The 18,240-nt window shown below is 40.8% G+C and overlaps 1 protein-coding gene across 1 annotated transcript in view; it reads left to right on the plus strand.

Annotated features, from left to right (window-relative positions):
- Window positions 1–16,687, plus strand: part of LOC126278538 (uncharacterized) — a 58,302-nt gene extending 41,615 nt beyond the window's left edge. The window contains exons 2-3 of the mRNA XM_049978713.1: window positions 799–931; window positions 16,476–16,687. Coding sequence (XP_049834670.1) covers window positions 799–931; window positions 16,476–16,569 — 227 coding nt within the window. The 3' untranslated portion in view covers window positions 16,570–16,687. The remainder of the gene's footprint in view (window positions 1–798; window positions 932–16,475) is intronic.
- The last annotated feature ends 1,553 nt before the right edge of the window (window positions 16,688–18,240 follow it).

Raw genomic sequence — 18,240 nt, forward strand, 5'->3', positions numbered from 1 at the left:
CTAAGGAGGGGGTTTTAGTAGCTAACAGCCCTCCCATATGTGGGCAATAAGAGGCGCCAGCCAGAAGACAGAAGGAGATTATATGCTTTCCAAAACATAGCAGACGTGTTGCGAATACAAGTAGCAAGAAATCCAAATGTTAGGATGGTGCCTCTATCCTCTTAATTTGAAGAGAAACAGTAGTTACAAGTACGGTACTGGTTGAAAGTTCATCGCACATCACAAACTTGTGGATGACTGTTATCATGTTAGTAATCAAGACTACGAAATACAGCAAGTCCGTGAATAAAATCCTAGTCTGTCGTACTGCTAAGAGAAATCTAGGCAGTCAAACACCAAATATAGTCCAAACCCGCAGGGTAGGTTGTCAACAAGAGGGTAGCCGGTGCACATGTCATATGAATAAGACGCTGGTTTTCTCTCGCAGTGTGGCCAATTTTATTCCGTTGCGGACACCACGGACATGATGAGGCATGGCGAAGGGGGGCCGCGTCTCGAAGTCACTGTCGTGTGTTCGCTGGCTGCTGCACCACACATTTATGTTTCAATAATTATTTTGTGTCACCTGAAGATGAAGCTTTAAGCTTCGAAACCGGTCGTGGAACAAATTAAGAAAATTACTTGCAACTGAAGAGGATTTTAATTCTGTAAACAGACTGATTGTCATTGTCCGCTACCTGTAATGTAGGGCGTACTCTTCGCTCTGATGCACCAACAATACGAATATCTCGTAGTTACCTGACAGCTGCGAAGCAGTGTGGTTAACAACTTGTAAGTAGCTTGTTTCATACTTTATAGACCACCCGGGGAAGTGCTACGACCCTGACAATCAGCTACTGCTCGCCCCAGGTGAAAGCGCTCCCGCCAAAGGAGACTGCGTGCGCATCTCGTGTGGGGCCACCGACACTGGCTTCCAGCTGGTCTTCAGCTCGTGAGTACTAATGTGGCTGTTGTAGTGGTTAATTACTCAGTCAATTTTATGTTATGTAAATAGTTTAGATCTATAAATGCATTGCACAGTTATGACTGGAAAACACTCTTTAAAAATCTGAGGCGTTCAGGGACAAATACAGGGAACGAAACGTCATTCAAGACTTGTACAGAAACCAGACAGCATTTGTAAGAGTTGAAGGATATGAAAGGGAAATAGTAACTGATAGGAAGTTAGTCACTGTTACAGCCTGTCTCCCATTCAATTCAGTCTTGTCGTTGTACCCTGTCTCCCATGCAATTTAGTCTGTGCTTAGAGCTCTTGTAGCCAAGTATACAAAAGAATGAGAAAGAAATTTGAGGATCAGTTAGATGACGGTCAGTTTGAGTTTAGGAAAGATAAAGGCCCTAGAATGGCACTTTTGACGTTGCGTTTCATTACGGAAGCATGACTGAAAAAAAAATAAGCAAGATACGTTCTTAGGATTTATCGGCCAAGAAAAAAGCGTTCAACAGAGTAAAATGGTGCAAAATTTTCGAAATTATTAGAAAAATTGGAGTAAGCTATAGGGAAAGACGGGCAATATAAAATATATAGAAGAACCAAGAGTGAACATATGAGCAATGAATGAAATAAAGGAAAAGTCCAAGTGTGTCATTAAAGTTCAGTGTGAAAGACTATCAGTCATAAGATTCGCCGATGCCACTGATATCGTCAGTGAAGGTAAAGATGAGTTACAGGAGATGTCGAATGGAATGAACAGTCTAATGAGTACAGAATATGACAGAGTAACTCGAAGAAAGGCGAAAGTAATAGAAAGACGAAAGTAATGAGGAATAGCAGAAACGACAAATTTGAAATCAGAATTGGAGATCATGAAATAGACGAAGTTGAGGAATTCTGCTTCCATGAAAGAAAAATAACCAGTGACCGACGAAGCAACGAGCACACAAAAAGCGGACTAATTAAATTGAAGAGGGCACTCTCTGCCCAAAGATGTTTACTAGTTTCAAAATTAGGTCTTCATTTGAAGACGAACTTTCCGAGGATGTACTCTAGAGCAACACATTATATAGCAGTGAATCGTGGACTGTAGTAAAACCGGAACAGGAGAGAATCGGAGAGTTTGATACGTGATGCAACGTAAGAATGTTGAACTGATAAGGTAAGGAGTGAGGTGGTTTTCCGCAAAATCGGCGAAGAAAGAAGCATATGGAAAACACTGACACGAAGGAGGGATAGGATGATAGCATTTGTCATGACATAAGCGAATAACTTCCATGGTACTGGAGGGAGCTGCAGAAGAAAGAGGTCGGAGCACATCCAGCAAATAAATTGAGGATATAGGTTGCAAGTGCTACTCGAAGAAAGTGGTTCATTGGTTGATTGTTTGGGGAAGGAGGCCAGACAGCTAGGTCATCGGTGTCATAGGATTAAGGAAGGACGGGGAAGGAAGTCGGCCGTGCCCTTTCACAGGAACCATCCCGGCATTTGCCTGGAGCGATTTAGGGAAATCACGTAAAATTTAAATCAGGATGGCCGGACACGGGATTGAACCGACGTCCTCCCGAATGCGAGTACAGTGTGCTAACCACTGCGCCACCTCGCTCGGTAAAAATGGTTCAGTAGAGGAATTCTTAGCCTGCAGCATCAACCCGTCAGAAGACTGATGACTCACTAAAGAAAAGGAAAACAATGCAGTAATAAAGGAAATAAAAAATGGAAAATAATTAGAATTCAACAATAATAAATAAAAAACTTTAAGTTGCCCGCGAAAGGCAAAGGTCCCGAGTTGGAGTCTCGGTTGGGCACACAGTTTTAATCTGCCAGGAAGTTTCAAATCAGCGCAAACTCCGCTGCAGAGTGAAAATCGCATTCTGGAAAGATTATAGGTGTTGCCACTGGGTATACAATACAGTCACTTCTGATATGTATAGCCAGTAACTTGGATGGTAGCTACTACGTTTCTGAAATATTAAGCCCCGTAGCTACGTCTTGCCTCTGAGACCTCTGTGACATCGTGCTTCAGTGAAATAATAGTAGACCGCATGTTGTCCATATTGTCGCAGGCTAGAATAGAGTACGTACTTTCATATGGATATCAATGCTTACAATTGACCTCCCGAAGGTAATTGCTAATCAACATTTTTTTAATTTACCTTTTCTGTACACGAAAGTTATTTCCCACAAATACATCAAATGTTAGATGTATGAAGTAGGAACAATGAGTAACAGATCCTTTCTATCTTACAGATCAACGTATTGTATAACACATCTTGTTTCTTAACAGAGCTCTAACCTACCAAACAATTGTTGAATGCAGAAGAGCATTCCCATATATCTTGAGCGTTCCCATATATCTTATGTAGTGGATTATTTTAGAAATTTTGTTATACTTTTTATTATAAAGAGAAAGTGAAAGTTCAGGGGTTGAATTTCAACTGTAACTACAACAGATAGAGTAGCACTTCTTGCTAAACTGTAGCAAGTGTCACTGAATTACGTGGTAAGTCCTGTTGTCACAAAACTGTTTATCCAGTTCTGCCCACATGCAGATGACCAAGTGCGTTCCGAGCAACATCAATTTTTAATACAGAGTTAAAGTACTTTTCTAACTTAGTATTTCAGTAGTTGAACATAAAGTAATATTCCATGGCCAAGTAAAAAAAATTAAGCTGGAACAACGTAAGATTTTGGGTCTCTTAAAATACTGGTGTACCACAGTTGGAAACATGTCACGTCATCGGAATAAACCCAAAATGTGCTGAAGAAAATTTATAGAGATAAGGTCATCAGTGTGGGTAAGTGCACAAGGTTTATTACCCATTTAAAACGCAAAACAAGAGTTTTCACATTACAGTTACAAGAGGCAGAGTATTATGTGAACAACGTGTGAAGGTACCTAATGGTTACTGCGAAGTAGTTGCTCTTCAAAACAGCCTCCCATACGAAGAGACCAGTTGTCTTTTTACCTGTAGGTACTCCTACTTTAGGTGCTTGGTCTATGTCCGGCTCTGTTTAAAAAGAATAGCTCGATGTAGTCATAGGGTCGAGCTGCGCACGTCTCCTTTGATGCCCCGCAGATAATTCGCCACAAATAATAAACTGCAGCTGTGATTCTGCAGTCAAACAATCTATGCATTGGATAGAATTGAAAGTTTATGAAATGTACGTAAATACAAAATAAGAGTTAGATGAATAACTTAATAACAAAGGTTCTGTTCTAAGGTCTGTAATTGATTATGTTGAATAATGGTTATCAAAGAAAGGATATCTCAAATAAAAGGGAAGTGGTCCTACGATATATTGCGTGTAAACGGTATTATTGTTGTTGTTGTGGTCTTCAGTCCTGAGACTGGTTTGATGCAGCTCTCCATGCTACTCTATCCTGTGTAAGATTCTTCATCTCCCAGTACCTACTGCAACCTACATCCTTCTGAATCTGCTTAGTGTAGTCATCTCTTGGTCTCCCTCTACGGTTTTTACCCACCACGCGGCCCTACAATACTAAATTGGTGATCCCTTGATGCCTCAGAACATGTCCTACCAACCGATCCCTTCTTCTGGTCAAGTTGTGCCACAAACTTCTCTTCTCCCCAATCCTATTCAATACTTCCTCATTGGTTATGTGATCTACCCATCTAATCTTCAGCATTCTTCTGTAGCACCACATTTCAAAAGCTTCTATTCTCTTCTTGTCCAAACTATTAATCGTCCATGTTTCACTTCCATACATGGCCACACTCCATACAAATACTTTCAGAAATGACTTCCTGACACTTAAATCTATACTCGATGTTAACATATTTCTCTTCTTCAGAAACGCTTTCATTGCCATTGCCAGTCTACACTTTATACCCTCACTACATAGACCATGATCAGTTATTTTGCTCCCCAAATAGCAAAACTCATCCACTACTATAAGTGTCTCATTTCCTAATCTAATTCCCTCAGCATCACCCGACTTAATTCGACTACATTCCATTATCCTCGTTTTGCTTCTGTTGATGTTCGTCTTATATCCTCCTTTCAAGACACTATCCATTCCATTCAACTGCTCTTCCAAGTCCTTTGCTGTCTCTGACAGAATTACGATGTCATCTCCGAACCTTAAAGTTTTTATTTCTTCTCCATGGATTTTAATACGTACTCCGAATTTTTCTTTTGTTTCCTTTACTGCTTGCTCAATATACAGATTGAATAACATCGGGGAGAGACTACAACCCTGTCTCACTCCCTTCCCAACCACTGCTTCCCTTTCATGTCCCTCGACTCTTACAACTGCCATCTGCCATCTGCCTTCTGTACAAATTGTAAACAGCCTTTCGCTCCCTGTATTTTACCCCTGCCACCTTCAGAATTTGAAAGAGAGTATTCCAATCAACATTGTCAAAAGCTTTCTCTAAGTCTACAAATGCTAGAAACGTAGGTTTGCCCTTCCTTAATCTAGCTTCTAAGATAAGTCGTAGGGTCAGTATTGCCTCACGTGTTCTAACATTTCTACGGAATCCAAACTGATCTTCCCCGAGGTCGGCTTCTACTAGTTTTGCCAGTCGTCTGTAAAGAATTCGCGTTAGTATTTTGCAGCTGTGACTTATTAAACTGATAGTTCGGTAATTTTCACATCTGTCAACACCTGCTTTCTTTGGGATTTGAATTATTATATTCTTGTTGAAGTCTGAGGGTATTTCGCCTGTCTCATACATCTTGCTCACCAGATGGTAGAGTTTTGTCAAGGCCGTCAGTAGTTCAAATGGAATGTTGCCTACTCCGGGGGCCTTGTTTCGACTCAGGTCTTTCAGTGCTCTGTCAAACTCTACACGGAGTATCGTATCTCCCATTTCGTCTTCATCTACATCATCTTCCATTTCCATAATATTGTCCTCAAGTACACCGCCCTTGTATAGACCCTCTATATACTCCTTCCACCTTTCTGCTTTCCCTTCTTTGCTTAGAACTGGGTTTCCATCTGAGCTCTCCAAAGGTCTCTTTAATTTTCCTGTAGGCAGTATCTATCTTACCCCTAGTGAGATAAGCCTCTACATCCTTACATTTGTCCTCTAGCCATTCCTGCTTAGCCATTTTGCACTTCCTGTTGATCTCATTTTTGAGACGTCTGTATTCCTTTTTGTCTACTTCATTTATTGCATTTTTATATTTTCTCCTTTCATCAATTAAATTCAATATTTCTTCTGTTACCCAAGGATTTCTACTAGCACTCGTCTTTTTACCTACTTGATCCTCTGCTGCCTTCACTACTTCGTCCCTCAAAGCTACCCATTTTTCTTCTACTGTATTTCTTTCATCCATTCCTGCCAAATGCTCCCTTATGCTCTTGCTGAAACTATGTACAACCTCTGGTTCTTTTAGTTTATCCAGGTCCCATCTCCTTAAATTCCCACCTTTTTGCAGTTTCTTCAGTTTTAATCTACAGATTGTGGCCAGAGTCCACATCTGCCCCTGGAAATGTCTTACAGTTTAAAACCCGGCTCCTAAATCTCTGTCTTACCATTATATAATCTATCTGAAACCTGTCAGTATCTCCAGGCTTCTTCCATGTATACAGCCTTCTTTTATGATTCTTGAACCAAGTGTTAGCTATGATTAAGTTGTGCTCTGTGCAAAATTCTACCAGGCGGTTTCCTCTTTCATTTCTTTGCCCCAATCCATATTCACCTACTATGTTTCCTTCTCTCCCTTTTCTTACTACCGAATTCCAGTCACCCATGACTATTAAATTTTCGTCACCCTTCACTATCTGAATAATTTCTTTTATTTGATCATACATTCCTTCAATTTCTTCGTCATCTGCAGAGCTAGTTGGCGTATAAACTTGTACTACTGTAGTAGGTGTGGGCTTCGTATCTATCTTGGCCACAATAATGCGTTCACTATGCTGTTTGTAGTAGCTTACCCGCATTCCTATTTTCCTATTCATTATTAAACCTACTCCTGCATTAACCCTGTTTGATTTTGTATTTATAACTCTGTATTCACCTGACCAAAAGTCTTGTTCCTCCTGCCACCGATCTTCACTAATTCCCACTAAATCTAACTTTAACCTATCCATTTCCCTTTTTAAATTTTCTAACCTACCTGCCCGATTAAGGGATCTGACATTCCACGCTCCGATCCGTAGAACGCCAGTTTTCTTTCTCCTGATAACGGCATCCTCTTGAGTAGTCCCCGCCCGGAGATCCGAATGGGGCACTATTTTACCTCCGGAATATTTTACCCAAGAGGACGCCATCATCATTTAATCATACAGTAAAGCTGCATTCCCTCGGGAAAAATTACGGCCGTAGTAAAGGGTATAAGACGCCAAAATTATACAGATGGTACATCTCGGTGTGCTTGACAGAAAAGTCTAATAACATTTTCTTGTATCATCTACTTTATTTTTGTATTATTAAAACCTGATGTTCGTAGGATAGATAGTATACGCAATTCTGTTTACGTAGTCAACCGACAGAACACGGCGTACCGAGCTTATTGCCTACAATGACGGGGCAGCCAGAGAAAGGCAACGAGCCGACCAGAGGATTGAAATCATTAGACGTGTACAACGACGTTGTGTGATAATCAGGTGGTACCGAAAAAAGGAATGTAAACGGTTTTTGGGTTGTCAAGAATGTGTAATTCGCTTTACGTGAATTGAATACAACCAGTCTGTTTCTCAACAAGTCGATAACAAAGGTCGTAGTAGTAATGACAAGCTAATATCAAACACAATGTATTTCCATTAGTACAAATTCAATCAATTACCAAGTAGATAGTTGTGCATTAATTACATGAACTGTTTCACCGTTTTACGGGAATGCCATCACGAATACTAAATTCACATTATTTTTCTTCTGTACAACAACATCGTAACGAAAAAAAAACCCATTACATCGTTTCCTCTTACACCAATACTACAATAAATGTTCGAAATGACCATCATTCGCTTCTACACATGCTTCATTACGGCGAACCCAGTTTCGTCGCACTCGTTCACGCACATGCACATTGGCCTTTCTGGTGTCGGCAGCATCTAAAATCTTCTGCGTCAATTCTTCCACATTATTTACTGGCTCAGCATAAACAAGTTCCTTCATATGGCCGCAAAAGTAAAATCCAGTGGATTTAAAGCAGGGCTGCGAGCTGGCCATCGACGCGGACCCGAACGCCCGATCCATCGTCCTGGAAATCGACTATCCAAAAATCTGCGTACTCTGTGGGGTGGAGCACCATCGTGGAGGAATCACATGTTATGACGTATGCCTAACGGAATGTCTTCTGACAACGTTGGTAACAATGTTTCCTCTAGAAACGTTCGGTAATAGTTACCAGTCAAACGTGCACGTAAAACATAGGGCCCAATAATATCGAACATACCCGCCCACACATTTACGGAAAATCGTCGCTGAAAATGCGTTGCCACTACGTGGCGAGGATTGTGTACTCTACAAGTGTGCATGTTATGGAAATTAGTTATTCCGTCGCGAGTGAAACACGCTTCATCTGTGACGAGTATTTTGTTGACAAAATTATGCGGCGTACTGTGTAACAAAAACCACTCTGAGAATTCACGTCGTGGAGGGAAATATTGGTCTTCCAGTGTTTGTTCGCATTGAATGTGGTAAGATCGCAGACGCTTCTCTTGCAAAGTGCGATGAACGACAGTGTGCGATACACCCATGTGGCGGGCGATGTTTCTAGTACTGTGAGAAGGATCCTCCTGGATGCGGTCCAGAATTCTTTCCTCAGCCTCCAATGTACGATCGGCGCGTAGTGGGCCTCTGCCTTCTGCGCGGGGCAGTAAAGAGCCAGTATCTCTCAATCTAAGGAAATTAAATATGTACTCGTCAGTTGTATTCTGTCATGATGTAACAAAAACGGAAAGCATATCAGAACAGAAGATACGTTTCGCATACGGACGAAAATTTACAAAGGTGCTACTGTACTTGATTAAGATGTAAATGCACAATAATAGCATACAAGTAGAGAATTATAATGACACAAACCTTTGGTGCACAGCAGCAAATGTCTTTCGTGCAGGAAGTCGTCGTTGTGGGAAGCGTTCTGGATAAATTCGTACAGCTGCCCTCGCAACACCTTTTGCCTCGTCATGAATTAAATGCATATCGCATAGTTCAGCTATAGTAAATCTCCTTTCAATCCTAACAGTTAACAGGGTTGCAATAACATCTGCACAGGTTACTCGTCTACTGTCGTCGCTCGGTGTATTACAATGACGTAGCCACTCAGGCCGCAGTTGCCTATGTGTTTACGATGTACGCTCGCGATGTCAATACGCGCAGTGGGCAATAACAGGAACCGATTGCTTACGTACGTGCACGGCCAAGTATCTACTTTTCCAAAACCATTATCCTGAGACGAACTGTTTTTTTTTTCTGGGACAACCGTAGGAAATACGCAAACATGTCACTAGACTTTTTTGTCAAACATTGCGAGATGTGCCACCTGTATAGTTTTCGGGCCTTATACCGTTTGCACCCTGTATAGTTAAAATGCAGACAGGAAATATCCTTATCAAATGCAGTAAAGCTGCGTTGATAGCAATACAAGGATGGTAGCGTAATGCCCAAAGCAAATAGTGATGAAACACTCACTAAAACAACGGCCTCTTCGTTATCACATCACACTAAATATTCATCAGCTCAGACAGTTGAAAGTTCAGCAAGATGATTCACAAATTGACACACGCGAAGCAAAGAATAGTTACTCATGCTCTGCCTATCGTCAGTTTCGTGATACGAGCAGAAGTTAGTCGTAGTCGGGAGCACATTCAGACCACCCGAAATATAAGGTCTCTTCACAAATATGATAGCGGGCACTCACCACCCAGAATCTAACATCTCCTTGATCTAATCACGTACGTTACCGCAGGCAGGTCTGTCCTCTTCAAACCCTCGACATAAAGTGTCCAGAATCTCTAACTTGACTTCTTCATTTGAGAAGTTCCGGTCTCAAATCGACTGCCGCAGTGTTCGTCTACTATCTGATTTGCCACTGGCTGAAGGCCATCCCCACCAAAAATACACCGTCCTTAAGTTCTACAGACACGATTTCGACATCTACAAGGATACTCTGCAGATTACATTCAAGCGAATGGAAGGGGGTTTATCGAACTACTACCACAATTCTCTGTTATTCCAGCCTCGTATAGCGCGCGTAAAGAACGAACATCTATATATTTCCGTGCAAGCTCTGATTTCTCTTCATTTACCATGGTGATCGTTTCTCCCTATGCAGGTCGGCGTCAACAAAATATTTTCGCATTCGTAGGGGAAAGTTAGTCTTTGGAATTTCGTGAGAAGATTCCTCCGCAACGTAAAACGCCTGTGTTTTAATGATATCCATCCCAAATCCAAGAATCACTTCAGTGACACTATCTCCACTATTTCGCGATAATACAAAACGTGCTGCCCTTCTTTGAACTATTTAAATGGACTGCGTCAGTCCTATCTGGTAAGGATCCCACACCGCGCAGCAGTATTCTAAAACAGGACGGACAAGCATAGTGTAGGCAGTCTCCTTAGTGGATCTCTTACATTTTCTGAATGTTCTGCCAATGAAACGCAGTCGTTGGTAAGCCTTTCCACAACATTTCCTATGTGTTCCCTCCAGTTTAAGTCGTTCTTAATTGTGATTCCTAGGTATTTAGCTGAATTTATGCTCTTTACATTTGACTGATTTATCGTGTAACCGAAGTTTAACGGATTCCTTTTATCACTCTTGTGGATGACCTCACACTTTCCGTTATTTAGGGTCAAAAAATGGTTCAAATGGCTCTGAGCACTGTGGGACTTAACACCTGAGGTCATCAGTCCCCTAGAACTAAGAACTACTTGAACCTAACTAATCAAATGAGGCACACATCCATGCCCGAGGCAGGATTCGAACCTGCGCCCGTAGCGATCGTGTGGTTCCAGACTGAAGCGTCTAGAACAGCTCGGCCACACCGGCCGGCTATTTAGGGTCAATTGCAAATTTTCGCACCATACAGATATCCTTTCTAAAAAGTTTTACAATTTGCTTTGACCTTCTGATGACTTCAATAGTCCATAAACGACATCGTCATCTGCAAACAACCTAAGATGGCTGCTCAGTTTGTCTCCGAAATCGTTTATATACAAAAGAAACAGCAAGTGGCCTATAACACTACCTTGGGAAACGCCAGAATTCACTTCCCGGACTAAACTAACGTATGACCGCAACATTTAAATTAAGGACTTTCATAAACATTCTGTCACACTCAGAAAATTTAAAGTAATTATAAATCAAGTTTTCTCTATAAATAAATAAGCCACTATTCTTGTAAAAAGGTGCTCACGATAAATGACAACAGATTGTTCTTCTGTACTATTAGGCCTGCTTGAGACTAGCGCGTTTTCGTTCTCTGTTCAATTGTGGTCTCGACTTGAACACCGGACTGGCCATTATTAAATTAGCACAGTTCTCTTAATAGTAACTACAATCAAGATTTAAGTGAAGTTACTGGCAAAAATAGTACACACAGTTCATTAAATAAATTCTCAAGTACGACAAAATGTGAGGTAGTCTTGCTGCCTCATTTGCTGTGTAAATGTGGAGAGTACAATGTTCTGACAAACATTTGCGTAACAAAAAACTTATAAAGACGTCATAAGTCAATATACAAATAGATCCAGGTGAGTGGCTTTCAGGTATGATAGCTGTCGATCAATGATATCATCTAATATATCGTTTGAAGCGATTAAAATTGTTAATTCGGAAGGTCATTGTGAAAATGTTTATTCGCTGTGAAACATTAGCTTCTGCAGTTTTAAAGATATTGAAATATTATTGTGTCATTGGACGTGCCTCAGTTTTTCTGAGATCGAAGATATGTTCAGGTTTTCACTAATATTTGACTGTGAGTTATTATAGATTCTCAAAGAGCTGAAAGAGGAAATCATTCAGTTTGTCTCAGCCCACCATTGCTGTGAGCTTAACCGGACCGCTAAGCGATCGATGCTCGCCAGCAATGACCGCTGCCTCTCGACCAGCTGCGGCACTTTGAGGATCTGTCCACCAGCGCTCAGGCGTGCAAGTAAATTCATCTCTTACCAGTACTGGGCTGTTGTTTAGCTCGTCTAATTTACGGGTAACTTCACAAGAGGAGGAAGGAAGGAAAGAAAGGAATCAGCAGTGGTCTTGTTAAACAAATCGCTACAATATTTGCCAGAAATGTCTTAGGGGAAACGTAAATGAAATATCGCTTGGAATTATTATACCGTTTCTCATATTGTGTACTCCATGCTTGGGATACCTTTTAGATCTCAATAGGATCTTGCAAACCTGGTATCACTGTTACCACGCTGCTGTTCAGTTTAGCTCATAGGAATAAAAACTAACAGTGTTAAATGTAAAAAGTGTTAAGGCATTCGTGGCCGCTTATTGAGAAACTGGCTGCTAGCTTCTGTCTCGGGTTCTTCGGCCGACGTTGGTCTGATGATTTTTCCCACACTTCGCCACCGCGAGTGTCTGGCATTTTCAAAGTTTCACCCTCCATTGCTGGTGGTTCACTGGAGCCGATCTCGAGGCTGCAAACCATACGTACATGGCACGCCAATGTCCAAGGGCTCCTCCGCGGTCATTTCCAGCGCGGTTCTCTTGATATCTGAGACGTTCGGCCGAAGAATCCGAGACAAAAGCCAGCAGGCAGTTTGTCAGCAAGTGGCGATGAAAGCCTTAACAATTTTGTATTACGCCTCTACGGGGAAGAGATTTGCAAATTGTACCGAAGCCTTGACCAATGACGGAAGAAGGAAGCGCGATTGATGTCCTCTCTCGCCTTTCTGTCGCGATGCCGGGATGAAGGTGCTACACCGAAGTTCTTGAAATCTAGGCGCCTATTCACTACCGATCAAGCACATCGTATCTACGACAGAATGGAATAAGCTTTTCTTCATGAGCGAATTCATACAACACGGAGAGACTTGGCAAGAACGGATCAGGAACTTTTGGACATTTTCTATCAACTATGCAGCATTATGCATCGAGACGACTGGGACAAAATCGACAGCATCACCCACAGGAGCAGGCAGAACGAAGTCGAGCGTGCACTGAGCAGCAGAATAAGAAGAAGTTTGCAAGATGCTGGCAGCAGACTGACAAGGTGATGCCCAACATGTCACGCACAGTGGTCAACCTCACTGAACGACAACTGACCGAAGAGGAAGTGTCCGTCCTTCAAAAAGGAGTTAATTTCGCTGTTATCCCGAGAACTGTACCTATGAAGGATATCATTGCTAAAACCGAAATGGCCATTCAGGGCCTTCCTTGTGAAAGAGCAGAGGAAATATGCAATGGAACAGCCAGAATACTGGGTTGAGCAAATCCACCAGCTTGCAACCTGCAGAAAGAAGAGATACAAGCTATCAAGAACCTTAAGACAAGAGTGCATGGTACTGCCTGCCGATAAGGGAAGTGCTGAAGACCGAAGATTATGAGCAGAAGATCTGGGACCTATTGGATCCGACAACGTACCGAAAAATATCCGCAAATCATACGCAGCGTGTTATACGGAATACGAATCGGTTAATCAAGGCGTCATCTCTGCCTGCGGACATACAGAGGAACCTGCACAACACAGAAGCCCAACCGCCTCGGCTGTATGGATTACCTAAGATCCGTAAGAATAACGTTCCACTGAGACCGATTGTTAGCGCTCCTGGCTCATCGACGTATAAACTGTCAGAACACTTGACTTCTCTGTTCCAGCTGCAGGTGGGGAGGACTGGCGCATACATAAATGACTCAGGGCATTTCATTGAGAAGGAATTCGAACTTGCACCAAACGACGTGCTGGTCAGTTCTTTTTTTTTTTTTTTTTTTTTAAAGAAAGTGCCACTCAGTAACACTCTGGAGCAATCGGTTCACTTTCCTGCAAGATATCATAAAGCTCTTTCATGCATGTCTCACCACGAGCTATTTCACGTGAAATATCAAGTTCTACAAACACTTGGAAGACGTCGCCATGGGCAGTCATCTTAGTCCAGTGGTGACCAACTTCCCTGTGCAACATTTCGAAACACAGGCACTGGATTTGGTACCTTGTAAACCTAAGATATGGTAGAGATACGTCGATAATACCTTCGTCGTCTGGGGCAATGGTGAACAACAGTTCAGTGACTTCCTAAGATATTTGAACACACTCCTTGTCAACATAAAATTTACCATAGAAGTAGAAAAAGGCAAAAAACTGCAATTTCTAGATGTGCCGGTCACAAGACAAGACATGGTGAAAGCCTGAGACACGGCGTGCACCGAAAACCGACACACACAGACAGAGACCTGAACTAACTTTCAAATCACCAACCGGCCCAGGAAAATGGAATGATTAATACGTTTGTAACCCGAACAAGACGAATATGTGAGCCACTGCACTTCAATCGCGAAACTCAACACTTGGAAAGCGTTCTGAGAAGCAGTGGGTACTCCATTATTAGAATAAAACAGAGCCAAAGTGACAAATAAGAAAAAGAAAGACGGACAGAATCAGCCGTATATTGCGCAAACACGGCGTGAAGACTATTTACAAACCGACAAAGAAGATGAGTGTCTCAGATCGGCAGAGGAGAAAAGGGACCCACTTGCAATGTAGGGAATATACCGCATACCATGCACATGCGGAAAAGTTTATGTCGGAATGACTGTACGATCAGTCAACACCAGGATCACAAAACATAAGCGACATTGCAGGTTGGGTCAGGTGGAGAAATCGGCTGTGGCAGAACACGCGCTGTGTGAGACGGACTACGTAGTAAAATCGGCCGAAACGGAAGTTCTGGCTGTAGAGAAGAACTAATACAACCGTTGTTCAGAGCAGCTATAGAAATACATAAACACGAGAACCGCTTCAACGACAAAGAAGAAAGTTTCAAGGTACGGATCCTGGCTTCCTGTGGTGTAGCGAACGATCGTCGCAGATAGCAAGAGGAGAACCACACCGGAAATTACTGCGGAGAAGCCCTTGGACGTTGGCGCGCCAGGTACATATAGTTTGCGGCCGGGGAGCTCTGTTCCATTCCACCACCAGCGATGGAGGGTGAAACTTTGACAATGCCATCCCCTCGTGCTGGCGAAACGTCAGAAAAATCATGTGACGAACGTCCGCCAAAGAACCCGAGGCAGAAGCCAGCAGGCAGTTTGTCAGTGGTATACGTCTTACTGTAAATATCCGTCATTTGTCTTGAAACTAAGCTAAACTAAATAAGAAAATCTAGTATGGAAACTAAAATGGTACAGCTTTGAAGACGTTTCTCTTGCTTTGATGGGGTTATAGCTTCAAAACAGAAACAGGTTCCAGAAGAAAAACGTATTCGGAAAGAAGATACTCTGAAATGGTTTCCTCACAGAGTATGATGCTTGGCGCTCTCCTGCTCTTGACCTACATTCTAGTGAATGGATTCCTAAAGATAGTGGATGACTTTTCGAGACCAGTGACATTGGCTGATGACACAAGTACATTGATATGGAGCGTAAAACACATCCTTAACAGTCACCCAAAGGAGAATAATGGATAAAGCTTCCAGTTCTGGTATAGTGCTTGTGCGTTTCATACTTCGTGCTAAATCCACTCAGTATTTAGTACAAATACGATTAGGAGTGTTGCCACTCAAGTATGAGAATCACTCGGTCCCTAAAGCTACTTTCAAGGTATTCAGCTATCATTACATATGCCAGGAAATCTGTTTGCAATTCCACACAGTGAGAAAGATTTGTAAGTGCAAAGCAGGCAGAACTGAGCTTTTTGGGTAACGTATGTATTCATGTTCTCGTGCTACCTCAGTTTATTGTCTGGTTAGATTTGTAAAAACTTGACACAAGTTTTGATTGACTGCAATCTAATTAGACATGGTGGGTTTCTTTTTGTATATTACCGTTTTTTTATCGTTGTAGTCATTGTCAGATTAGAACAATATTTTTTGTTTCTCTTGTTATTAAAGGTTTTGAAATAGTTGGTTTTATGTTGCTGGTTATTCCGTTTTTAATTGAAAGTGTCATACATATGGACACGGCACGTTTTAAATAACCTTTTTGATGTAACTTTGTTAATTTATATGAAGTCCACGCTTATCTGACTGTCATTTCCAATCTCTTAAGTAGATCCAACGACATACACGATGCAGGGTTTTTCAGTACGCTGTCTGAAGACAAATATTTTTTCATGAGTGGTACGTTAACTCTTATTTACTTCCTCACTTTCAAAATTGTCATAAGCTCATTGTTTGTCTGTAAAATTTATCTTAAGGCAGCTTTCTGTTCTTAGGTTGTTCTCAGAGCTGAAGATGCTTGCTTAGTCAACTGATACTTGTCATCACACGTTATTGTTTTATAGTGTATGTAATGTAGACAGTTAAAAATATTTTCTTTTAATGTTTTAAATTTTAGGACATCACCACTTCCATTTCTAGCTCCACTTGCTGGTCAACAGCATTCATTGCTTTATATATTTTATGCTGTTAAATCATGGTTATTATATTCTCTTTAAAAATTTGCTATTTTGTTGCAGATGTGGTAGTATAGGTGTTGCGGATGGATGTGTATTGGACACGCCAAATCCCAACTTGCCATACCCGCAGTGCTGCCCAGAGTTAAAATGTTGATGGTAGCAGCCATGTGTATTCGTAGTAAATAATACTTTTAGAATACTAACATTTCTTATGTAACATTTTTGCTGTCTGTTGTGTAATAAAAATTTAAATAAAGCTGGATTTCCATTTCCATGAGTGTATAGCAATCAATAAACTTACAGCATTCTTTGAATGAAGGGAAAAGCAACATAAAATAATTACATTCCTTACTTACTGAAATAACAATGTAATTTCTCTCTTAAGACACAGTTTAGAGTTGGGTAGCATGTAATACTAATGCTTATTTCATTGGTCTCTTAGCTGCTACACATAAATTTTCAATGTGTTTTCCTCACATCAGTAGCTTACGACATACCAAATAAAAAAGCTTTCTAAATTATTTGATTAATATATGTTAATGTTATTGTTATACAGTTGAGCAAGTCATTCACAGTACCAAAACAAAAGGAAGATATAGTAAAGAGGTGAGAGCAACATTTTAACCATTCTCATGCTACACCAACTAAATCATTTTATTTCGTTTACAGCTGTGTTGAAGAAGCAAGGATTATGAAGTCAAAATACAGAAGATTCCAATCTACATTAGAAAACATAACAAAATATTTCCTTATCTCTTACTCCAGTGAATACTATCTATGTACCATTTTATGCAACAAGTTAAAAATGGAAGAAACTAAAGTCATTCATTTCCCTATATTAGTGCACAACGATTGTCTTCCAAGTCATAACGCTTTCATCTCGTTTGATGCTGTTACATTTTGAGCATGCCTGTATACCAATCATCTTATCTATTCACAAACAGAATCACATGTTCCATTACCTTGGTAAAAAAAACTCAAACAACTTAATACACTCGGATATCATAGCTTGTCCAACCTTCTGACATACAAAGCCATTTCAGTTTTGGAAGGATCCTCTTACATATGTCAAATACTTGAGTTTTTATAGCTACAGAGTAGAGATATAGATGGAATGAAGAACATCACTTTTCTCAGAATGTGTATTATTAGAAAACCTGTAAATGGTATACTTTCGCGATGGATATATTGAATTTACAGTTTTAGGTCTTAGACTAGATTGGAACATTATGTCAGGGTGAACTGCCAAGATCTGTTTATTATGCATGTAATGAACTCTACACGAACGTGTTTGCAGCAGGACTGAGCATGACTGCTTTCCGTCTTCACAGACTGTCTCAACAGCAGTAAAAATTAGATAGCAGAAACAATTGTGTGGTACCTGAAGATGCTGAATCTTGCTAAAATTGATTCTCCAACACTAAATTTAAAAGGAAAGAAACTTTCTGTTATAGTCACAGCACAATCTCTGACTGTAATGAGATTGTAACTAACACAATCAGATTATTAAATCATTACTCATTATTCCCAACTTTTACTGTAAAACTCTAAATAGTGATGTAATAAATGTGTTTCCTCTTCAGCAGATACTGTACCAGAGTTTACATTAAATATATTATTGGGTCGTTAAAGAAATTTGTAGTGTATGGATGTTTTTCAGGTATACATAGAGACTAAAGGTATTTATGGTATCTCATTCTATGCTTATAAATGTAAGAGGGTTAATGCAATATTTACTGCAGTTCTAGCAAGGATGGTTAACTACTGTTTTCTGGTGGTCAGCTTAAAATTACAGCTTTTTAACCCCCATGAAAATCCAAGGCTA

This window comes from Schistocerca gregaria, chromosome 6, assembly GCF_023897955.1.
Source record: "Schistocerca gregaria isolate iqSchGreg1 chromosome 6, iqSchGreg1.2, whole genome shotgun sequence".
Classification (NCBI taxonomy): domain Eukaryota; kingdom Metazoa; phylum Arthropoda; class Insecta; order Orthoptera; family Acrididae; genus Schistocerca; species Schistocerca gregaria.